At 40.5% G+C, this 25,641-nt stretch overlaps 1 protein-coding gene and 1 long non-coding RNA gene across 2 annotated transcripts; both read left to right on the top strand.

Moving 5' to 3' along the window:
- Window positions 1-10,441: 10,441 nt before the first annotated feature.
- On the top strand, window positions 10,442-25,443 carry LOC127921629 (twinfilin-1-like). The gene is made up of 9 exons (XM_052505200.1): window positions 10,442-10,606; window positions 11,545-11,622; window positions 12,069-12,247; window positions 13,017-13,112; window positions 13,610-13,729; window positions 21,588-21,738; window positions 21,925-22,046; window positions 23,076-23,787; window positions 23,883-25,443. The coding sequence occupies exons 1-8, from the start codon at window positions 10,468-10,470 to the stop codon at window positions 23,238-23,240; spliced, it is 1,050 nt and encodes a 349-aa protein (XP_052361160.1). The 5' UTR covers window positions 10,442-10,467; the 3' UTR covers window positions 23,241-23,787; window positions 23,883-25,443.
- On the top strand, window positions 17,519-19,081 carry LOC127921628 (uncharacterized). The gene is made up of 3 exons (XR_008109156.1): window positions 17,519-18,007; window positions 18,091-18,422; window positions 18,503-19,081. It is a non-coding gene; the product is annotated as an uncharacterized LOC127921628 (long non-coding RNA).
- Window positions 25,444-25,641: the final 198 nt, after the last annotated feature.

The following is a 25,641-nucleotide window of genomic DNA, read 5'->3' as shown; positions in this document are numbered from 1 at the left end:
TATATAATACAATACATAATACAATATATAATACATATACAATATATAATACAAAACAAAATACAATGCACAATACTATACATAATACAATATATAATACAATACATAATACAATACATAATACAATACATAATACAATATATAATACATATACATAATAATACAATACATAATACAATGCATAATACTATATATAATACAATATAAAATACACTACATAATACAATACAAAATTGAATACAATATATAATACAATACATAATACAATATATAATACAATACATAATACAATGCATAATACAATATATAATACTATACAAAATACAAAACAAAATACTATGCATAATACTATACATAATACAATACAAAATACAATATATAATACAAAACAAAATACTATGCATAATACTACACATAATACAATACAAAATACAATATACAATACAATATATAATACAATACAAAATACAATATATAATACAATACAAAATGGAATACAATATATAATACAATGCATAATATAATGCATAATACTATACATAATACATAATACAATATATAATACAATACAATATATAATACAATACAATACATAATACAATACATAATACAATACATAATACAATACAACACATAATACAATATATAATACAATACAAAATGGAATACAATATATAATACGATGCATAATACAATGCATAATACTATACATAATACATAATACAATATATAATACAATACAATATATAATACAATACATAACACAATACAATATATAATACAATACATAATACAATACATAATACAATACATAATACAATCTATAATACAATACATAATACATAATACAATACATAATACAATATATAATACAATACATAATACATAATACAATACATAATACAATACATAATACATAATACAATACATAACACAATACAAATACAATACATAATACAATACGTAATGCATCAAAATGTCTGTGTGTTTCTTCACAGTCCATGTTGTGCCGTAAGGTGTTCTTTTATCTGGTTTTATTACTTGAGTGACCTGGGGAGGCAGAGAGTTCCATGTAGTCATGGCTCTGTTTAAAACTGTGTGTTTCCCAGCCTCTGATCTGGACCTGGAGACTGTGAAGAGACCTCTGGTTGCATGTCTTGTGTTGTACCGGTGAGTGTCTGAACTGTGGTCCAACTGCTTGAACAGACAGTTGGGTACCTTCAACACATAGACACCTTGCACAAAGATCAATATGATGCAGTCAATCACAAACTTTGAGCCAGGAGAGATTGACATGCATGTCATTGACATTCACCCTCTGTGTACATCTGAGTGCAATACGTGCTGCTCTGTTCTGGACAAACTGCAATTGACCTATGACCTTCTTTGCCGCACCTGACCACACAACTGGGCAGTAGTCCAGGTGAGACAAAACTAGGTCTGTAGGACCTGTCTGGTTCACTGAGATATCAAGAATGCAGAGCAACGCCTTATCATGGACAGACTTCTTCCCATTGTAGTAACCATTGAGTATCTGTTTTGACATGATAGCTTTCTATCTAGGGTGACACCCAGCAGTTTAGTCTCCTCAACTTTCTCAATAGCCAATACATTATTCAATAATAGATCCAGGTGAGGTTTAAGGTTGAGCGAGTGATTTGTTTTTGAGATATTTAGCACTAGCCCATTGCTAGTTACTCATTCTAAAACTGACTGGAGCTCTATATTAATGGTGTCAGTTATTTATTTTACAGTTGCAGCCGACGTGTGTGTATATGGCTGAGTCGTCAGCGTACATAGACACACAGGCTTAATTCAAGGTCAGTGGAAGGTCATTAGTAAACACAAGAACAATAATTGTCCAAGCAGGCTGCCCTGCAGTACACCACATTTGTACACCGAATTTGCATTAGAGAGGCTTCTATTAGAAACCCCTCTGTGTTGTATTGTCCAACCATGATAAGGCAGAGGATGTTAATCCAAAACAGCTGTTTCTTCAGTAATACATTATGATCAATGATGTCATAGACTGCACTGAAACCTAACAACACAGCTGTTTCTTCAGTAATACATTATGATCAATGATGTCATAGACTGCACTGAAGCCTAACAAAACAGCTGTTTCTTCAGTAATACATTATGATCAATGATGTCATAGACTGCACTGAAACCTAACAACACAGCTGTTTCTTCAGTAATACATTATGATCAATGATGTCATAGACTGCACTGAAGCCTAACAACACAGCTGTTTCTTCAGTAATACATTATGATCAATGATGTCATAGACTGCACTGAAGCCTAACAAAACAGCTGTTTCTTCAGTAATACATTATGATCAATGATGTCATAGACTGCACTGAAACCTAACAACACACCTGTTTCTTCAGTAATACATTATGATCAATGATGTCATAGACTGCACTGAAGCCTAACAAAACAGCTGTTTCTTCAGTAATACATTATGATCAATGATGTCAAAGACTGCACTGAAGCCTAACAAAACACCTGTTTCTTCAGTAATACATTATGATCAATGATGTCATAGACTGCACTGAAGCCTAACAACACACCTGTTTCTTCAGTAATACATTATGATCAATGATGTCATAGACTGCACTGAAGCCTAACAAAACAGCTGTTTCTTCAGTAATACATTATGATCAATGATGTCAAAGACTGCACTGACGCCTAACAAAACAGCTGTTTCTTCAGTAATACATTATGATCAATGATGTCATAGACTGCACTGAAGCCTAACAAAACACCTGTTTCTTCAGTAATACATTATGATCAATGATGTCATAGACTGCACTGAAGCCTAACAAAACAGCTGTTTCTTCAGTAATACATTATGATCAATGATGTCATAGACTGCACTGAAACAAAACAGCTGTTTCTTCAGTAATACATTATGATCAATGATGTCATAGACTGCACTGAAGCCTAACAACACAGCTGTTTCTTCAGTAATACATTATGATCAATGATGGCAAAGACTGCACTGAAACAAAACAGCTGTTTCTTCAGTAATACATTATGATCAATGATGTCATAGACTGCACTGAAGCCTAACAAAACAGCTGTTTCTTCAGTAATACATTATGATCAATGATGTCATAGACTGCACTGAAACACAACAGCTGTTTCTTCAGTAATACATTATGATCAATGGTGTCATAGACTGCACTGAAGCCTAACAAAACACCTGTTTCTTCAGTAATACATTATGATCAATGATGTCATAGACTGCACTGAAGCCTAACAACACAGCTGTTTCTTCAGTAATACATTATGATCAATGATGTCATAGACTGCACTGAAGCCTAACAACACACCTGTTTCTTCAGTAATACATTATGATCAATGATGTCATAGACTGCACTGAAGCCTAACAAAACAGCTGTTTCTTCAGTAATACATTATGATCAATGATGTCATAGACTGCACTGAAGCCTAACAAAACAGCTGTTTCTTCAGTAATACATTATGATCAATGATGTCATAGACTGCACTGAAGCCTAACAAAACAGCTGTTTCTTCAGTAATACATTATGATCAATGATGTCAAAGACTGCACTGAAGCCTAACAAAACAGCTCCCACAACATATTATTATCCATTAATATCCATCCAATCATCAGTCATTTGTTTCAGTGCCGAGCGTGATGAGTGCCCTTCCCTATAATCATGCTGAAAGTCTGTTGTTCATTTGTTTCAGTACCGAGCGTGATGAGTGCCCTTCCCTATAATCATGCTGAAAGTCTGTTGTTCATTTGTTTTCTGTAAAATAACACAATAATAAAATACCAACATATTTGGTCGAACACAATTTTAAAAAAAAGGTTTGCTAAGCAGAGGTAACAGGCTGATCGGTATTCTGTTTGAACCATTAACAGGTGCTTTGCTATTTTGGGGCAGCGGAAAGACCTCTACCTCCCTCCAGGCCTGACGGCACACTCCGTCTTCTGGGCTTAGATTGAAGATGTGGCAAATAGGAGTCGCAACATATTCCGCTACCAACCTCAGTCATTTATCATCCCGGTTGTCGGTTCCAGGTGGTTTGTCCTTATTTATAGATAGCAATAATTGTTTCACCTCTTCCACACTAACTTTGCGGAATCCTAAGCCACAGTGCTTGTCTTTCATTATTTGGTCCGTTATTGTCACGTTCTTTTGTATTTTGTATTTGTGTAGTGTTCACGTTATCGTCTTTCATTAAACATGTTGAACATGAACTACGCTGTATTTTGGTCCTCCTCTCCTTCCCAGGAGGAAAACCGTTACAGTTATGCATGAATATAAAGGCTCAGCATTTGTTGTTTGCTAATCTTGTCAACAAAAACAAAAGTGGTTGGCAATATCAAAGGGTTTGTTATGAATGAGTCATCAGCCTTAATCAAGGGTGGAGCTGAATGAGTCATCAGCCTTAATCAAGGGTGGAGCTGAATGAGTCATCAGCCCTAATCAAGGGTGGAACTGAATGAGCCATCAGCCCTAATCAAGGGTGGAACTGAATGAGTCATCAGCCTTAATCAAGGGTGGAGCTGAATGAGTCATCAGCCCTAATCAAGGGTGGAACTGAATGAGCCATCAGCCCTAATCAAGGGTGGAACTGAATGAGTCATCAGCCTTAATCAAGGGTGGAGCTGAATGAGCCATCAGCCCTAATCAAGGGTGGAGCTGAATGAGTCATCAGCCTTAATCAAGGGTGGAGCTGAATGAGTCATCAGCCCTAATCAAGGGTGGAGCTGAATGAGTCATCAGCCTTAATCAAGGGTGGAGCTGAATGAGTCATCAGCCCTAATCAAGGGTGGAGCTGAATGAGTCATCAGCCCTAATCAAGGGTGGAACTGAATGAGTCATCAGCCCTAATCAAGGGTGGAGCTGAATGAGTCATCAGCCCTAATCAAGGGTGGAGCTGAATGAGCCATCAGCCCTAATCAAGGGTGGAGCTGAATGAGTCATCAGCCCTAATCAAGGGTGGAGCTGAATGAGCCATCAGCCCTAATCAAGGGTGGAGCTGAATGAGTCATCAGCCCTAATCAAGGGTGGAGCTGAATGAGTCATCAGCCCTAATCAAGGGTGGAGCTGAATGAGTCATCAGCCTTAATCAAGGGTGGAGCTGAATGAGTCATCAGCCCTAATCAAGGGTGGAGCTGAATGAGTCATCAGCCTTAATCAAGGGTGGAGCTGAATGAGTCATCAGCCTTAATCAAGGGTGGAACTGAATGAGTCATCAGCCCTAATCAAGGGTGGAGCTGAATGAGTCATCAGCCTTAATCAAGGGTGGAGCTGAATGAGTCATCAGCCCTAATCAAGGGTGGAACTGAATGAGTCATCAGCCTTAATCAAGGGTGGAACTGAATGAGTCATCAGCCCTAATCAAGGGTGGAACTGAATGAGTCATCAGCCTTAATCAAGGGTGGAACTGAATGAGTCATCAGCCCTAATCAAGGGTGGAACTGAATGAGTCATCAGCCTTAATCAAGGGTGGAGCTGAATGAGTCATCAGCCTTAATCAAGGGTGGAGCTGAATGAGTCATCAGCCTTAATCAAGGGTGGAGCTGAATGAGTCATCAGCCCTAATCAAGGGTGGAGCTGAATGAGTCATCAGCCTTAATCAAGGGTGGAGCTGAATGAGTCATCAGCCCTAATCAAGGGTGGAGCTGAATGAGTCATCAGCCCTAATCAAGGGTGGAGCTGAATGAGTCATCAGCCTTAATCAAGGGTGGAGCTGAATGAGTCATCAGCCTTAATCAAGGGTGGAGCTGAATGAGTCATCAGCCCTAATCAAGGGTGGAACTGAATGAGTCATCAGCCCTAATCAAGGGTGGAGCTGAATGAGTTTTTCTGCCTAGAATTTGATTTAAGGTACTCCAGAGATTTTCACTATCGTTCTTTAAATCATGTATGTGTGTTTCATAGTACAGTTTCTTCTTCTTTTTGGTTCGTTTAGTTACCTGATTTCTCAATGTTCTATATGTTTACCAATCTTCTGTGTTGCCAGACTTATTATATAGACTGAGACGCAGCCAATGTTTTTATGAGGCGAGAGAGGATGGATGCCTATAGAAAATCTCTAGAGACTCATGAAAGCAACTGCAGAGACCTAAAGACGACTTCATCAAAAACTGCATGACCTTTGATCACATGATTTTTGTAAAGTTCATGAAGTCGCAAGTCGTACAATGTAACCATAATGCAACACACTTTGAAAGGCGGTGACCAACGATGGTCACTGACTTGATAAAAGTGATCCGCTCGAACCCGCCCATTGTCCTGCCTAAGTTGGCAGCAACTCCACAATCTATGACTGCACTACTATTGCTTTACTCAAAGCATTTGACCACGTGAGGTACAGTTGACCTTAAAGGCTATGCTTAGATACTACTGTTTTGATTTGTACAGTAATTTAACATGAACTACTACTGTCATAGAACGAGAGACATAATGACTAGACAAATGTTTTTTGTTTGCGTGATGTCACAGACCCACGGGTATATCCCAAATGGCACCCTATTCCCTATATAGTGCACTACTTTTGATCTAAAGTAGTCCACTATAAAGTGAATAGGGTGCCATCTGGGACACTCCCACATAGTGGACATGCAGACACATCCACTGTAAGAGGCTTACTGTGTACATCCACTGAGTACACTGGTCTGTTTATGATTCCCTTTCACGATTTCTGTTGAAACATTCCTTCTGAATCACAAAATGAGTTGTTCTGAATCTGAATCTAAAGCATATTCTGATTAGGAGGGAACTGACATGTTTGAAAGGACTATTGAAAACTCTGACTGTACTGTATGGTGGTGGACAGAGTAGTGTAGGAGTTGAAACACCAACATGAGGTATGACAGGGACAACTGGGTACTGTAGGGGAGAATATAGCTGCCAAAACTCTGACTGTACTGTATGGTGGTGGACATAGTAGTGTTGGAGTTGAAACACCAACATGAGGTATGACAGGGACAACTGGGTACTGTAGGGGAGAATATAGCTGCCAAAACTCTGACTGTACTGTATGGTGGTGGACATAGTAGTGTTGGAGTTGAAACACCAACATGAGGTATGACAGGGACAACTGGGTACTGTAGGGGAGAATATAGCTGCCAAAACTCTGACTGTACTGTATGGTGGTGGACATAGTAGTGTTGGAGTTGAAACACCAACATGAGGTATGACAGGGACAACTGGGTACTGTAGGGGAGAATATAGCTGCCAAAACTCTGACTGTACTGTATGGTGGTGGACATAGTAGTGTTGGAGTTGAAACACCAACATGATGTATGACAGGGACAACTGGGTACTGTAGGGGAGAATATAGCTGCCAAAACTCTGACTGTACTGTATGGTGGTGGACATAGTAGTGTTGGAGTTGAAACACCAACATGAGGTATGACAGGGACAACTGGGTACTGTAGGGGAGAATATAGCTGCCAAAACTCTGACTGTACTGTATGGTGGTGGACATAGTAGTGTTGGAGTTGAAACACCAACATGATGTATGACAGGGACAACTGGGTACTGTAGGGGAGAATATAGCTGCCAAAACTCTCACCTAAAAAGTTGTTTTTGTGTTTAATAGACTGAAATATTTCGTTTCAAGCTATATTATCAGTAGGTATAAAAACAGATTTCTCCCGGGCACACTAATCAAAGTGAACAACCAAACAATGAAGTGCCTGTCATTGTTAATATACAGTCAACCGTTGACAAACCATCAGATCTTATCTATAGTAGTTTGAATATATTTGTCTATGAGTCTAACCCATTTACATGACTGTGACTGTACTACACTCTGTCCTTCTGCCTTCAGGAGAACAGCAGTAATAGCAGGTCTCCCTCTGGGACAGGGTGTGGTGGAGGTGCCCCACCCTGAGCACTCCTTCCCTGGGGTTAATATTACCCTGCTCTGCCTCTGTGGGTCCAGGACTACAAGAGGAGTGTGTGGAGGTAAAGCTTCAAACCACACGTCTGCTATGAATCCGAGGGGGAAATGACATGGTAGAATCTGAGCAGGTCCACTAGATTAGTAGCTGCTGAGGAAAACGTGGCAACACCCAGCGTTTTAGTTGGAATCTGTGGTGTAAAACTCCTAGGAGCTGTAGCTCTTCTGACAGTTTGAGAAAGTGTAAATCCTTTGAGGGGTTGAAGGCCTATTGCAGTATGCATGGTGTATTGGTGTTGAGCAGTGTTATACTGGATAGATAGGATACAGTTCAGATATTAGAATGAGATAGTTGTTGTTGTGACCTATTTGTTGAATGACAATTATTCATCTGTTCAATAGTAATATTAATGGATTTGATTTGTATAACAAATCAAATCAAAGTGTATTTGTCACCTGTGCCGAATACAACAGGTGTAGTAGACCTTACAGTGAAATGCCGAATACAACAGGTGTAGTAGACCTTACAGTGAAATGCCGAATATAACAGGTGTAGTAGACCTTACAGTGAAATGCTGAATACAACAGGTGTAGTAGACCTTACAGTGAAATGCTGAATACAACAGGTGTAGTAGACCTTACAGTGAAATGCCGAATACAACAGGTGTAGTAGACCTTACAGTGAAATGCTGAATACAACAGGTGTAGTAGACCTTACAGTGAAATGCCGAATACAACAGGTGTAGTAGACCTTACAGTGAAATGCTGAATACAACAGGTGTAGTAGACCTTACAGTGAAATGCTGAATACAACAGGTGTAGTAGACCTTACAGTGAAATGCTGAATACAACAGGTGTAGTAGACCTTACAGTGAAATGCCGAATACAACAGGTGTAGTAGACCTGTGAAATGCTGAATACAACAGGTGTAGTAGACCTTACAGTGAAATGCTGAATACAACAGGTGTAGTAGACCTTACAGTGAAATGCTGAATACAACAGGTGCAGTAGACCTTACAGTGAAATGCCGAATACAACAGGTGTAGTAGACCTTACAGTGAAATGCTGAATACAACAGGTGTAGTAGACCTTACAGTGAAATGCCGAATACAACAGGTGTAGTAGACCTTACAGTGAAATGCTGAATACAACAGGTGTAGTAGACCTACAGTGAAATGCTGAATACAACAGGTGTAGTAGACCTTACAGTGAAATGCTGAATACAACAGGTGTAGTAGACCTTACAGTGAAATGCTGAATACAACAGGTGTAGTAGACCTTACAGTGAAATGATGAATACAACAGGTGTAGTAGACCTTACAGTGAAATGCTGAATACAACAGGTGTAGTAGACCTTACAGTGAAATGCTGAATACAACAGGTGTAGTAGACCTTACAGTGAAATGCTGAATACAACAGGTGTAGTAGACCTTACAGTGAAATGATGAATACAACAGGTGTAGTAGACCTTACAGTGAAATGCTGAATACAACAGGTGTAGTAGACCTTACAGTGAAATGCTGAATACAACAGGTGTAGTAGACCTTACAGTGAAATGCTGAATACAACAGGTGTAGTAGACCTTACAGTGAAATGATGAATACAACAGGTGTAGTAGACCTTACAGTGAAATGCTGAATACAACAGGTGTAGTAGACCTTACAGTGAAATGCTTACTTACAGGCCCTAACCAACAGTGTGATTTTTAAGTAATAAAATAGGTATTAGGTGAACAATAGATTAGTAAAGATATAAAACAACAGTAAAAAGACATTTGAAAATATCAGTAGTGAGGTTATATACAGGCACCGGTTCGTCGGACTGATTGAGGTAATATGTACATGTAGGTATGGTTATAGTGACTATGCATATATGATAAACAGAGAGTAGCAGTGGCGTAAAAGAGGGGTTGGGGAGGGGGTTGGGGGACAATGCAAATAGTCTGGGTAGCCATTTGATTACTTGTTCAGGAGTCTTATGGCTTTAGGGTAAAAACTGTTGAACCTGTTGGTCCTAGACTTGGCGCTCCGGTACCGCTTGCCATGCGGTAGTAGAGAGAACAGTCTGACTGGGGTGGCTGGGGTCTTTGACAATTTTTAGGGCCGTCCTCTGACACCGCCTGGTGTAGAGGTCCTGGATGGCAGGCAGCTTAGCCCCAGTGATGTACTGGGCCGTACGCACTACCCTCTGTAGTGCCTTGCAGTTGTAGGCTGAGCAGTTGCCGTACCAGGCAGTGATGCAACCAGATGCTCTCGATGTTGCAACTGTAGAACCTTTTGAGGATCTGAGGCCACATCTTTTTAGTTTCCTGAGGGGGAATAGGCTTTGTTGTGCTCTCTTCACAACTGTCTTGGTGTGTTTGGTGCTCTGTGAAAGTGTAACAATCAGTTCAATTGTACACATTCTCCTCCTCATCATAACAAAAAACGAATGATTGAAAAAAACTGTATCATAGAGAGACCTAGTAATAATAATAATAATGATAATATAGTAGTAGTATTCAACATTGGAACGTATCAACTACGTGCGCGTTACTGCTCCATCGTCACATGATACAGTTGATGCTGCGTGATGACATCACAGCTCGAGGCAGGTCGAGTTACTGTAGTTCGGTTTCTTCTTCCTTGTTCTTTCCCTTCAGTCATCTACCGGCCCGGGCGACCCAAAGCAAAGCAGACAGACATAATGTCCCATCAAACGGGCATACAAGGTAAATACGCACATTTTTGCTTATTGTCTCCAGCTGTTGAAACCACAACGGAATAGACGATGCAATCGTCGTCCATGACAGATTTGATTTAAAAAATATTAAAGTCATAGGGAAAAATAATGTTGTATGTGTGTCGTTCTGCATCATCAGCGAGAATAAGCAGTGCTTTCTGGTCTGTGGAAGTTGCTTCGGGCTTCACGGTGCACTGGGCGAATGAGAAGAATCTATGACAAGTGTATTCAGCGATGCGTTGTACTAATATGGTCGTGCTGCTGCGATTCAACTGAGATTGTTACGCCGCATAAACACTAGCAGTTTGTCCTCAAGCCCCGTGCTGCTGCAGCAGGCTCTGGTCTAACGCGTGTTTCAAAGGTCTTTTACAAGGGAACAAGCCGCCCATTCATCAAATGCCTAAAGTTAATCTGGGTGACATTTATGGCCAAGATGACTGTTGCCCTTTTGATGTTTGTTTGTTTTGGGGATGAGATAACGTTTGATGCAACTGTGTCGGTTTTTATGTAACAACTGACTGTCTAGTAAAATGTGGGTCACCTATTTTGGCCAGTAGGCTATCAGAGCTATCTTTATTTATCATGGCACGACAACGTGTTATACAATTACGGTACATTGAAGTCATTGCTGTTTTTGTTTTCTGCTCTTATGCGTCTTGAATACTTGACGTTCATTCTCTGTCTCTATACTATAGTCAATGACCCAAGATAGATCAGCTGCCTGTACTAATATTTTCTTGAAACAATTTTTTGATAAACACACCAATCCATATTTCATTTGACCAGTATATTCTACACTTGACTGTTAGGTAATAGGCTATCCCCCATGCTTGTGTTCCCTGAATGTCCCTGTTGTATGAATAGCCGACGTCTCTCTTGAGCCAATGTGTGTGTATAAAAAGGTGACTGCTTGCTTTGACTTCACAGCTGCGGAGGAAGTGAAAGACATCTTTGCTAAGGCGAGGAACGGAGCCTATCGCCTGCTGAAGGTCGTCATTGAGATGGGTGAGTATGTAGCCTGCCTACAGCTGATCAACTCAATCACACCTATTGATCAGAGATGAGTCCTACCCATCGCTGTATGCAACATGATCAATGGGTAAAAAGATAAGTTCAGTAGTTTGTTGATTGGTTACAACTGGTTATATTTACTGTGATGTTGAAGACATACTGTGATCTGAAACGTAGATTGTATTGTACTGAATTGTATTGCACTGTCTTGTACTGTATTGCAGTGTGCTTTATTGTATTGTACTGAATTAGTTATTACACTTCATGTCATTTGTAAGATATCTGTTGGTTGGTTGCCTTTACTGCAATCTCAGATACTGTAGATCTTACCTGAAAAGACAGACCAGATTTGATGTATGTTGATATGTACCTGTTCCCATAGTTACATATTGTATATCAGTGTAATAAATCCACCATGTCCCTCCTTGTTGTTATTCCAGAGACTCTGGTGCTGGGAGGCACCAAGCATGCGTCTAAGAAGTGGGACCAGGAGTATGATGCCTATGTGCTGCCTCTCCTACAGGAGGACATGCCCTCCTATCTCCTGTACAGGCTGGACTCTACTAACAACCAGGGATATGAGTGGATCTTCCTGGCCTGGTCACCTGACCGCTCACCTGTATGTTGATATGTTTATCTGTTTCTTTCTGACTTTGTTCATTCATCAATATATTGGTTGCGAGCAAATTCTCTTCTTTTTTGTTGTTAGTCAAGACTACCTCTGGAATGCCATAGACATGACAGTTTTTACTTCACTTAAACTACTGTTTCACCTTCTTAACACAACTGTCATGGTGTCCGTTAGGGCATTTAAAATTCTCTCTGTTTATTCCATAGTCTAATAAGCCAGAATACTGTCTACAATAAGACTCTATTTAGAGAACTATAAACCCACAGTCTAGTCCTCACTACAGGTAAAGCACAACAGGGAGAATGTAACAGGCCACACACAGTGCTGCTTTCAAACACACATCTGGTCTGTGGTTGGCTAACTATAGAGGAGGAACCCTTACCACTGGGTGAGAGAACTGTTGACTTTAAACAGGTTTTTAGATGAAGGAAAATCCTCTTATGGTTCATATAAGTATGTCAAAAGCTGCCCCCCATTTGAAAAAAGTGTTTATTTATGCTTAGCTAATGCCAACAGTTTGAAGAGACTGTTGAACAAAAAGGCTAGCTTATTGTTGTGCTAAACTAGCATATTTGTAATTCTAATGTTAGCTAGCAGGAAGCATGAACCTGGCTTCCATCCCAAACCTCAATGAAATGGTCGATGTTTCTGAGATGTCTGTATGAAATAGCATTGTGTTCTTGTTTAGATTGCAACCTACAGTCATATGTAGCCGTTAGTGCAGTACTAAAAACATGAATTCCTCCCACTTCTATAGGTTAGACAGAAGATGTTATATGCTGCTACAAGAGCTACACTGAAGAAGGAGTTTGGGGGTGGACACATTAAAGATGAAATATTTGGCACAGTGGAGGTATGTTGACGAATCTGAAGAAACTCCTCATTATTTTCTGGCTTATTGGCCTAAGTGGGCTTGCAAGTTTGGCAATAATGTTTCAAGGAAAGTCGCTGTTGGTTGCGCCATTTGTCGCTAGGTGACATCATGACATGTTTATGCTGTCCCTCATTCCCTCATGACAAATTATCCAACGCAAAACAAAATAGAATCCTTTAAGGACAAGAAAAAGGAACCCATTTAAATAATTAAACACCACACAAAAAATAAAGTAGATAGCTTTTTGAGAAAATGCTATTTGTGGACTTTCTTTTAATTATTAATATTATGTATGCCTTGGAGAGCTGTGGGGTCATTTAACAACAAGGAAGTGATTTAATAAATTCACTTCACTCTTTGCAGCATTGGGGGGAGGCTGGGGAGGGAGTGAAGAGAGGATCCTATATAAGCACTGCTACTCTAAATGCGAACCCTGAGCTCCAGTCCACCTCTCTCACGGTCCTCTCTCTCCCCAGGATGATGTGTCGCTGAGTGGGTACAGGAAGTACCTGATAGCACAGGCTGCTCCACAACCACTGACTGCTGCTGAGGAGGAGCTGAGGCAGATCAAACTGAGTGAGGTAGAGAGACACACACACACGCAGATGTACATACACTCTTAGGAAAAAAGGTGCTATCTAGAACCTAAAAGGGTTCTTCGGCTGTCCCCATAGGAGAACACTTTGAAGAACCCTTTTTGGTTCCAAGTAGAACCCTTTTAGATTCCTTGTAGAGCCCTTTTGAAAGAGGGTTCTTCATGAAACCAAAAAGGGTTCTATCTGGAACCAAAAAGGGTTCTCCTATGAGGACAGCCGAATTGAGCAATTCACAGCAGGCAATCAATAACAGATCAATGACGTGGAAAGATGTTTACACACTGGACTAAACAGCCCAACTTCTGCCCCAGATTCCCCTGGCTGCATGCATTCATAATAATACTATGAGGCATTTTTCTATTTATATCGGAGTGATGATGTCACACACACACGCGTTTTGATCTTCTGCCAACAATTCAAAATCCTATTTTCCCTAACCTGAACCGTAACCCTGAACCTAGCTCCTAAATCTAACCACCAACCTCTTAAAACTAACCCTAATTGCAACCCTAAACCTAACCCCTAGGGTTAAAATAGCCTTTGTCCTCATGGGGATGTGGGAAATGTCCCGACGAGGGAGAATTTTCCTTGTTCTACTATCCTTGTGGGGTATTTTGGGGATTTTCGGTCTCCACAAGAATAGAATAACCAATTTCCCCCCCCACACACACACACTCCATGAAACAAACAGTCTCAGCAGGTTGATATGGGTTGTCCCTGTAGGCTGGAGGAGACTAGACCAGATAACTCCTCTCTGCCAGTCCATTTGCTTTATTTATTAATCTCTGTATACCCATCAGACTTCATACTAAAAGGTTTATCGTTCCCAACTATACATTCACACTGTAAAGCATAGTAAAAATAGCATGTGAATTTACTTCACCAAAAACACATAGCACCTTTTTTTCTGAGTGTATCTGGAACCTAAAAGGGTTCTTCTGCTGTCCCAATATTATTAAAAAAAAAATTATAATTGTATTAAATATGACAACTCTTTGAAGAAACCTTTTTAATTCCAGATAGAACCCTTTTGGTTCCAGGTAGAACTCTTTGGGGTTCTATGTAAAACCCTTTTCACATAGGGTTCTGCCTGGAACCAAAAAAGGTTATCTTGTGGGGACAGCCGAAGAACCGTTTTGGAACCCTTTTTTTCTAAGAATGTAGCTTCCTATACCGGTGGAGTGTAGCTTCCTATACCGGTGGAGTGTAGCTTCCTATAACCGGTGGAGTGTAGCTTCCTATACCGGTGGAGTGTAGCTTCCTATACCGGTGGAGTGTAGCTTCCTATACCGGTGGAGTGTAGCTTCCTATACCGGTGGAGTGTAGCTTCCTATACCGGTGGAGTGTAGCTTCCTATACCGGTGGAGTGTAGCTTCCTATACCGGTGGAGTGTAGCTTCCTATACCGGTGGAGTGTAGCTTCCTATACCGGTGGAGTGTAGCTTCCTATAACCGGTGGAGTGTAGCTTCCTATACCGGTGGAGTGTAGCTTCCTATAACCTGTGGAGTGTAGCTTCCTATACCGGTGGAGTGTAGCTTCCTATACCGGTGGAGTGTAGCTTCCTATACCGGTGGAGTGTAGCTTCCGATACCGGTGGAGTGTAGCTTCCTATACCGGTGGAGTGTAGCTTCCTATACCGGTGGAGTGTAGCCCTATACCGGTGGAGTGTAGCTTCCTATACCGGTGGAGTGTAGCTTCCTATAACCTGTGGAGTGTAGCTTCCGATACCGGTGGAGTGTACCTTCCTGTATCGGTGGAGTGTAGCTTCCTATACCGGTGGAGTGTAGCTTCCTATACCGGTGGAGTGTAGCTTCCTATACCGGTGGAGTGTAGCTTCCTATACCGGTGGAGTGTAGCTTCCTATACCGGTGGAGTGGAGTGGTGGAGCTTCCTACCCTATACCGGTGGAGTGTAGCTTCCTATACCGGTGGAGTGTAGCTTCCTATACCGTGGAGTGTAGCTTCCTATACCGGTGGAGTGTAGCTTATAACCTCCTATACCGGTGGAGTGTGGAGCTTCCTATACCGGTGGGTGGAGTGGAGCTTCCTATACCGGTGGAGTGTAGCTTCCTATACCGGTGGAGTGTAGCTTCCTATAACCGGTGGAGTGTAGCTTCCTATACCGGTGGAGTGTAGCTTCTATACCGGTGGAGTGTAGCCTGTGGAGTGTAGCTTCCTCTTCCTATACCGGTGGAGTGTAGCTTCCTATACCGTGGAGCTACCTGGAGTGTAGCTTCCTGTGTCAGTGGGGTGGAGCTACCTGTCTCGGTGGAGTGGAGCTACCTGTCTCGGTGGAGTGGAGTGGAGCTACCTGTATCGGTGGAGTGGAGTGGAGCTACCTGTCTCAGTGGAGTGGAGCTACCTGTCTCAGTGGAGTGGAGCGGTGGAGTGGAGTGGAGCTACCTGTATCGGTGGAGTGGAGCTACCTGTGTCGGTGGAGTGGAGCTACCTCTGCCAATATACCTACAGTGCCTTCGGAAAGTGTTCACACCCTGTGACTTTTTCCACATTTTGTTACATTACAGCCTTATTCAAAAATGTATAAAAAAAAAAAAATTAAACTCTGCAATCTACACACAATAGTCCATAATGACAAATTGAAAAGTTTTTTAAAAATTATTTTTTATTATCAGATGTATTAAAAATAAGTACAGAAATACCTTATTTACATAAGTATTCAGACCCTATGCTATGAGACTTCAAATTGAGCTCATCCTGTTTCCATTCATCATCCTTGAGAAGTTTCTACAACTTGATTGGAGTCCACCTTGTGGTAAATTCAATTGATTGGACATGATTTGAAAAGCCACACACCTGTCTATATAAGGTCCCACAGTTGACAGTACATGTCAGAGCAAAGACCAAGCCATGAAGTCGAAGGAATTGTCCGTAGAGCTCAGAGACAGGATTGTGTCTGTAGGAAACCTGGCACCATCCCTACGGTGAAGCATGGTTGTGGCAGCATCATCCTGTGGGGATGTTTTTCAGTGGCAGGGACTGGGAGATTAGTCAGGATCGAGGCAAAGATGAACGGAGCAAAGCATAGAGAGATCCTTGATAAATCTGCTCCAAAGTGCTCAGGACCTCAGACTGGGGTGAAGGTTTTACCATCCAACAGCACAACAACCATAAGCACACAGCCAAGACGATGCAGGAGTGGCAGGGAAAAGTATCTGAATGTCCTTGAGTGGCCAAGCCAGAGCCCGGACTTGAACCCGATTGAACATCTCTGGAGAAACCTGAAAATAGCTGTGCAGAAACGTGTGTGCCAAGCTTGTAGCATCATACCCAAGAAGACTCTGCTGTAAACGCTGACAAAGGTGCTTCAACAAAGTACTAACACATTTTTGCTTTGTCATTATGGGGTATTGTGTGTGTATAGTACATTGATGAGAAGACAGAAAAGGCTTTAATCAATTTCAGAACAAGGCTGTCACGTAACAACGTGGAATCCAGGGTATCTGTGGACTATACTGCTTGATGTGTATACACCCTCATGACTCCATAAAAGGACAGGGTCATTCTTCTTCTGCCCTATAGGCCTATTTCATAGAGCCACCCTCACAAATACAGTAGCCTCAACCAACTGGGAAGGTTTATATTGACATCCCCTTCCCAATCACCAGCTGTGTGGCTGTGTGGGCAAGATGATTATCCACTAATCTACATGCGAGTAAAGAGGCTTTCAGATATGTATTATTCATTTGCTGAGAGACCCGTTCCTTGTAATAAGTAGATGAAAAAACAGCAGCCCAATCCTTTAGGTACAAGAGATGAACAGGTCAGTGGTAATCTCATTCAGTCAAGCCGAACATGGCATGTCAGGAGTGTGAATGTTATGAGGGCTGTACTAACACATGACAGGTCAGTGGTAATCTCATTCAGTCAAGCCGAACATGGCATGTCAGGAGTGTGAATGTTATGAGGGCTGTACTAACACATGACAGGTCAGTGGTAATCTCATTCAGTCAAGCCGAACATGGCATGTCAGGAGTGTGAATGTTATGAGGGCTGTACTAACACATGACAGGTCAGTGGTAATCTCATTCAGTCAAGCCGAACATGGCATGTCAGGAGTGTGAATGTTATGAGGGCTGTACTAACACATGACAGGTCAGTGGTAATCTCATTCAGTCAAGCCGAACATGGCATGTCAGGAGTGTGAATGTTATGAGGGCTGTACTAACACATGACAGGTCAGTGGTAATCTCATTCAGTCAAGCCGAACATGGCATGTCAGGAGTGTGAATGTTATGAGGGCTGTACTAACACATGACAGGTCAGTGGTAATCTCATTCAGTCAAGCCGAACATGGCATGTCAGGAGTGTGAATGTTACGAGGGCTGTACTAACACATGACAGGTCAGTGGTAATCTCATTCAGTCAAGCCGAACATGGCATGTCAGGAGTGTGAATGTTATGAGGGCTGTACTAACACATGACAGGTCAGTGGTAATCTCATTCAGTCAAGCCGAACATGGCATGTCAGGAGTGTGAATGTTATGAGGGCTGTACTAACACATGACAGGTCAGTGGTAATCTCATTCAGTCAAGCCGAACATGGCATGTCAGGAGTGTGAATGTTATGAGGGCTGTACTAACACATGACAGGTCAGTGGTAATCTCATTCAGTCAAGCCGAACATGGCATGTCAGGAGTGTGAATGTTATGAGGGCTGTACTAACACATGACAGGTCAGTGGTAATCTTCAGTCAAGCCGAACATGGCATGTCAGGAGTGTGAATGTTATGAGGGCTGTACTAACACATGACAGGTCAGTGGTAATCTCATTCAGTCAAGCCGAACATGGCATGTCAGGAGTGTGAATGTTATGAGGGCTGTACTAACACATGACAGGTCAGTGGTAATCTCATTCAGTCAAGCCGAACATGGCATGTCAGGAGTGTGAATGTTATGAGGGCTGTACTAACACATGACAGGTCAGTGGTAATCTCATTCAGTCAAGCCGAACATGGCATGTCAGGAGTGTGAATGTTATGAGGGCTGTACTAACACATGACAGGTCAGTGGTAATCTCATTCAGTCAAGCCGAACATGGCATGTCAGGAGTGTGAATGTTATGAGGGCTGTACTAACACATGACAGGTCAGTGGTAATCTCATTCAGTCAAGCCGAACATGGCATGTCAGGAGTGTGAATGTTATGAGGGCTGTACTAACACATGACAGGTCAGTGGTAATCTCATTCAGTCAAGCCGAACATGGCATGTCAGGAGTGTGAATGTTATGAGGGCTGTACTAACACATGACAGGTCAGTGGTAATCTCATTCAGTCAAGCCGAACATGGCATGTCAGGAGTGTGAATGTTATGAGGGCTGTACTAACACATGACAGGTCAGTGGACCTAATCTCATTTAGTCAAGCCGAACATGGCATGTCAGGATGTGAATGTTATGAGGGCTGTTACTATATTACATGACAGGTCAGTGGTAATCTATTCAGAACAGTTTATTTATCTCATATCAACATGGCATGTCATTGTTTTGTTCCATGTAAGACTTTAAATAACCACATGACTTTATCAGTGGTAATCTCATTCCCCCAAGTTAAATGTGTTTTTGTGCCTTTTTAAAAATGTATCTTTCTGTTTATCTTTTGCAAATGATTGGTGACACAAACACAACATTGTGTCAAGGATAGACTTCCTGTTATAGTAGTGAGTTATGAGGGCTGTACTAACAACGGCCTGGTGACCAATGTGGGGTTGTCTTAGTGTGTGACACCTAATGACTGTTTTTGTTGTTATTTTAGTTCCAGACCATTGATGGTATTCAAACCATTGACCAATGTTGGGGTTTCTTAGTGTTGTGACATGTAATGACTGTTTTTGTTGTAAAATTATCATTTCATGATGGTATTCAATGTTATTATTGTCTTATTGTGTTATGACTGTTTTTGTTGTTATTTTAGTTCCAGACCATTATCTTAGAAAGATATATTTATTAAAACATTCATTATTATTATTATTGGTGATTTAGTTAAAAACAACAGTGTGTCCGTCCGTCCAGGTACAGACAGACATATTTATTTGATTTATCTCATATCACATGGAGATTGTTTTGTTCCATGTAAGACTTTAAATGTTACCACAAGCTTTATCAATTCCTTTTTCCCCCAAGTTAAATAGTGTTTTTTGTGCCTTTTTAAAAATGTATCTTTCTGTTTATCTTTTAGCAAATGATTGTGCATAAAGACACAAACACAACATTGTGTATAGTATAGACTTCATGTTATAGTAGTGAGTCTAGACCCGGGCCCTTTAACATATTACCTGGTGACCAATGTTAGTTGTCTCATAGTGTGTGTGACACCTAATGACTGTTTTATATTACAGTTATTTTAGTTCCAGACCATTATATAGTATAGTACATCATAGTGTCAGTATATCATAGTATGGAATAATATATTACAGTTGTCATAATGTACAATGTACACCTAATGACTGTTTTTGTTGTTATTTTAGTTCCAGACCATTAGTCTGGTATTCTCAAACCACAGCCTGGTGACCAATGTTGTACATCATTGTCTTAGTATAGTGACACCATAATGACTGTTTTTAGTATAGTAATATTTTAGTTCCAGACCATAATAATCTAGTATAATGCATCAAAAGAAAGCCTGGTGATTTAGTTAAAATAATATAGGATATAATGTAGTCCGTCCACCAGGTAGAACAGACAGACATTATGTGGACACTAATACAGTATAGACTAATATAGTTTAGTACATCATAGCCTTCCCTATGCAGGTATACTACATCATAGGCTCTGGAACAGTTCAGATAGAAAATAATCATATAGTATAGCTGGTGAGTATAGTACATCATAGTGTATAGTATAGAATGATATAGTGTATAGTATAGTACATCAAGTACAGATTAATATATTACAGTACATCATAGTGTATAGTATAGTACATCATAGTGTATGGTATAGAATGCATAAAGTACAGATTAACATATTACAGTACATCATAGTGTATAGTATAGTACATCATAGTGTAATATATCTATAATAATTTAGTAGTACATAATATAGTTAGTACAGATTAACATATTACAGTACATCATAGTATATATTAATATAGTATATAGTACATCATAATCTAAAATAATATAGTATAGTACATCATATAGTATAGTCTAGATAGTATATCATAGTATAGAATAATATATTACAGTACATCATAGAATGTACAAAATAATATAGTATAGTACATCATAATATAGTATATACTAATATAGTACATCATAGTATAGAATAATATATTATAGTACATCACAGTGTATAATAATATAGTATAATGCATCAAAGTATAGTATATCATAGAGTAGTATAGAATAATATAGGATATAATGTAGTATAGTACATCATTATAGAACAATAGATTAGAGAATATTATAGTAGAGAATACTATATACTAGTATAGAATAATATAGTTTAGTACATCATAGTATATAATAATATAGGAAAGTATAGTATCGTAGAGAGACGCCATCCCGTATCTGGAACAATTAAGAGAGAATAGAACCAACAAGTACAGCTGGTTAGTGTCAGTACTGTCTGGAGTCTCACCTCCTTTTATTAGAGCACAGAGACAGACAATCACTGTGTTGTTTCATTAGCAGTAGGTGTCTCTGACTAGCATGTTTCTGGATTCAACAATGCCATATAATTACCATAGAAGACTACAATGTGATGGCTGTAACACAAACTAACTAACTGGCACCATGTTACATGAAACATGATACTCAAAGCCTTATTATATTGGATGGTTCACATTACAAAGCTTATTGAGGATTGTTTTTTGAAAAAATGCATCATCATCTGTATCAACAGGAGATAGATTTTAGGAATGAGTGTATCAAGCTGTCCAGCACCACTCCTACAGAACTGAAGGATCTGCCCAAGAGGATCCCCAAGGATGCAGCCCGATACCACTTCTTCCTGTACAAGCATTCCCACGAGGGAGACTACCTCGAGTCTACAGGTAAAGACAACACATTAAAACATTATGAGAAGATATTACGCCATGGTTTTTTTTATACGTTGATATTATACCACACAGTCATTTTTTAGCTTGATCTACTCTTATTCATAATTGTATTATGTTAATTAAATATAATAACAATGTGTTAAGGTGGTATTTTAAAGTGGTTTCCTGTGTGTGTTGCAGTGTTCATCTACTCCATGCCGGGGTATAAATGTAGCATCAGAGAGAGGATGCTCTACTCCAGCTGTAAGAACCCTCTCATCGATACTGTGGAGAGCAACCTGCACATCCAGATAGCCAAAAAGGTAAGAGCTGGGTCATGTTCATTATATAACCTGCACATCCAGATAGTCAAAAAGGTAAGAGCTGGGTCTTGTTCATTATATAACCTGCACATCCAGATAGCCAAAAAGGTAAGAGCTGGGTGTTGTTCATTATATAACCTGCACATCCAGATAGCCAAAAAGGTAAGAGCTGGGTCTTGTTCATTATATAACCTTCACCAGATAGCCAAAAAGATAGTCAAAAAGGTAAGAGCTGGGTCTTGTTCATTATATAACCTGCACATCCAGATAGCCAAAAAGGTAAGAGCTGGGTCTTGTTCATTATATAACCTGCACATCCAGATAGCCAAAAAGGTAAGAGCTGGGTCTTGTTCATTATATAACCTGCACATCCAGATAGCCAAAAAGGTAAGAGCTGGGTCTTGTTCATTATATAACCTGCACATCCAGATAGCCAAAAAGGTAAGAGCTGGGTCATGTTCATTATATAACCTGCACATCCAGATAGCCAAAAAGGTAAGAGCTGGGTCATGGCACATCCAGATAGCAAAAAGGTAAGAGGGGTCATGTTCATTATATAACCAGCACATCCAGATAGCCAAAAAGGTAAGAGCTGGGTCATGTTCATTATATCACACTGTAGCTAAATGTTTTGCAACAGAACATTTAAACATGCACTTCACATTATATTAAGTCAGATAGTCCAACCATTTAATTTCTTTCATTTGGAACCTGATCTCTCGTGGACAGACTGCGTAAACATAAGGATCTGACCAAAAATACGTGGGGTTTTAGTTCTGCTTTAACCCATATTATTTGGTACCTCATTAATACAACTCAGGTTCACTGCAGTGAGTCACATGAGTGACTTTCAACAGTTTAAAACACCCCTGTGAAAATACTGTAACATTATGCCAGTGTAGACTGGATTTTTGCTGCAATGTATTTTTTATAGAGTAAGTCTAGTTTGCCCCTCCGTGATGTGATTTATTGTATTCCTATTAGTAGGAGTATCCCTACTAACTGATGCATTCTGATTCCCTCCCCTAGCTGGAGATTGATAACGGTGATGAGCTCACCGCAGAATTCATGTACGAAGAGGTCCACCCTAAGCAGCATGCACACAAGCAGGCCTTTCCCAAACCTAAAGGCCCCGCGGGGAAGAAAGGGGGGCGCCGGATCACTAGACCACCAGGGGATGGCGAAGAAGACTAATAAAACACCCCTCCATTTTAGTCCACAATGGAACATTCCACTTAGTATATAAGAACCCTTTATCTGGTTGACTCCCAAATGGCCCCCCTATTCACTTTATAGTGCACTACTGTTGACTAGGGCCTATAGGGGTCTGGTTAAAAGGAGTGCACTATATAGGGGATAGGGTTCCATGTAGGACATAGACCATTGACATGAATCCCTCCTAATGCCCTTTAACCTCATAGACAACCAGCCTGTAGACTATATGAACTATGCACACACAGACCACCACACTAATATAAGCCATGACACTCAAACCTGTGAACTTACTTACATTAGTAGCTTGTTATTTAGACAGACAGTCGGTGCTGTGTTTTCATGATGATGAGAGAGAGAGAGCCAACATTTCCCTTTAGAGCTATAATAGCTAATGATTTTTTATTTCTCATATTATTTGACAATGTTTTTAAAATATATGGTTCCTAATCCTGGTTCTGGAGAGCTGGATGTGTTTTTAAGATATATGGTTCCCAATCCTGGTTCTGGAGGTCCTGGAGAGCTAGAGGTTCTGGATGTCCTGGAGAGCTAGAGGTTCTGGAGGTCCTGGAGAGCTGGAGGTCCTGGAGAGCTAGAGGTTCTGGAGGTCCTGGAGAGCTTGAGGTTCTGGAGGTCCTGGAGAGCTTGAGGTTCTGGAGGTCCTGGAGATCTAGAGGTTCTGGAGGTCCTGGAGAGCTAGAGGTTCTGGAGAGCTAGAGGTTCTGGAGGTCCTGGAGAGCTAGAGGTTCTGGAGGTCCTGGAGAGCTAGAGGTTCTGGAGAGCTAGAGGTTCTGGAGGTGTGTGAGAGGAAAGACCTTGTGATTTTTCTAGTGAGCATGTGATACTGATCTGAACACTTCACCTTGTTATTAGTGCTGATTCAATGCCGACAATGTTGTAGCAATTGTATAATGCCTTGTGTAAAGTCAATCAATAGAGAATGTTGTTCCACAACCGCTAGCCCTTCAGGATCAGAGTTGAGGACTGGGTCCTATTCATGTGACACTAAATGGAGAAAACAGAGAGGGACCACCTAGACTTGTCCAATAAGAATAGCTTGTTTTCGCTTTCCGTTGATAAATGTTTGAAAACGTTTAGCTATGGTGTGCCTAATGAATAGGACCATGCTGATGTAGAATCTTGAATTGGGAGAGAAGAGAGGCCATGTGTGGGTCTGTGGATGTTGTTAAGAAGCCTACATTTTACTGTATGCATCTAATTTGTACTACCACTACCATGTCCATAACAACTATATGATTACATGTCAGTCCAAAATCTAGTTAGTGATTTCTCTTTCCATGTTCTTTTACTGAAGAATGAAACATCTTATAGAAAGTATTTTTCTAGGTCTGTGATGTACTGTATGTGTGTGTGGTGTTCTGCGACTGAGAGGTCACATTCTGAATCAGTTGAATGGCAACCGTTATCTGTTTGTCGGTCTGTGTGAGAGAGAGAGTGCCTGTGTGCGTCCGGAATGGCACCCCATTCCCTATATAGTGCACTACTTTTGACCAGGGCCCATCAGAATAGGCACCCCATTCCTTATATAGTACACTACTTTTGACCAGAGCCCATCGGAAAAGGCACCCTATTCCCTATATAGTGCACTACTTTTGACCAGAGCCCATCAGAATAGGCACCCTATTCCTTATATCGTACACTACTTTTGACCAGAGCCCATCAGAATAGGCACCCCATTCCCTATATAGTGCACTACTTTTGACCAGAGCCCATCAGAATAGGCACCCCATTCCCTATATAGTGCACTACTTTTGACCCAGGTGCCATTTCAGACGCAGACCTGTTTGTCAGGGTTGCTCGTTTGTGCATTTCACATCAGTGATATTAATCCCACATAATATGCAATGCTTTTCAACCACAATGCTGCAGGTCTTTCCCCACGTGACACTGTGTGTACGCATGTGATGTTTATTAGAACCACAACGAAGGGAAGGGACTGTGATTCCCAGGTAAAATGTCATGGAGAATCTGTCTACTGATTCCATGAAAAGGCAAACCACTATGACATGTTCATGCTGTACTAGATTACTATGGCATTATGTCATTCTGAAGGAGTCCTAGTACCTTGAAACTATCATGTTATGTAATGTCTCAAATGTTTTTTTTTCTATGAATTAAATTGTGTAAGGAAATGAAATACATTAAAATATTTAAATTCTATTCACTAATGTGTTTCTTGCCTGATATATTATTAGTAGCAGTATCAGAACTACTATGCAAGCTTAGTGACCACTGAGAGGTGTGAGCTTACTGAATAAAGCATTGCTCTCTGAATAGAGTTGGCAGTGAAGGGGGGAATAGTAGGCCAAATCTTCATTTCCCATCACGTTGTAATCCCACTCATTGGCAGCGGTGGTAAGGG

Source organism: Oncorhynchus keta, unplaced genomic scaffold (genome assembly GCF_023373465.1).
Source record: "Oncorhynchus keta strain PuntledgeMale-10-30-2019 unplaced genomic scaffold, Oket_V2 Un_contig_22837_pilon_pilon, whole genome shotgun sequence".
In the NCBI taxonomy this organism is placed as follows: domain Eukaryota; kingdom Metazoa; phylum Chordata; class Actinopteri; order Salmoniformes; family Salmonidae; genus Oncorhynchus; species Oncorhynchus keta.
This window is presented reverse-complemented; position numbering and strand designations above follow the sequence as displayed.

Excerpts from the sequence above, each read along its gene's own strand:
- LOC127921629 (XM_052505200.1), top strand. The coding sequence starts at position 10,468 with ATGACATCACAGCTCGAGGCAGGTCGAGTTACTGTAGTTCGGTTTCTT. Across the intron at positions 12,248-13,016 it reads GGTCACCTGACCGCTCACCT|GTTAGACAGAAGATGTTATA; the intron begins GTATGTTGATAT and ends CCACTTCTATAG. Across the intron at positions 13,113-13,609 it reads AAATATTTGGCACAGTGGAG|GATGATGTGTCGCTGAGTGG; the intron begins GTATGTTGACGA and ends CTCTCTCCCCAG.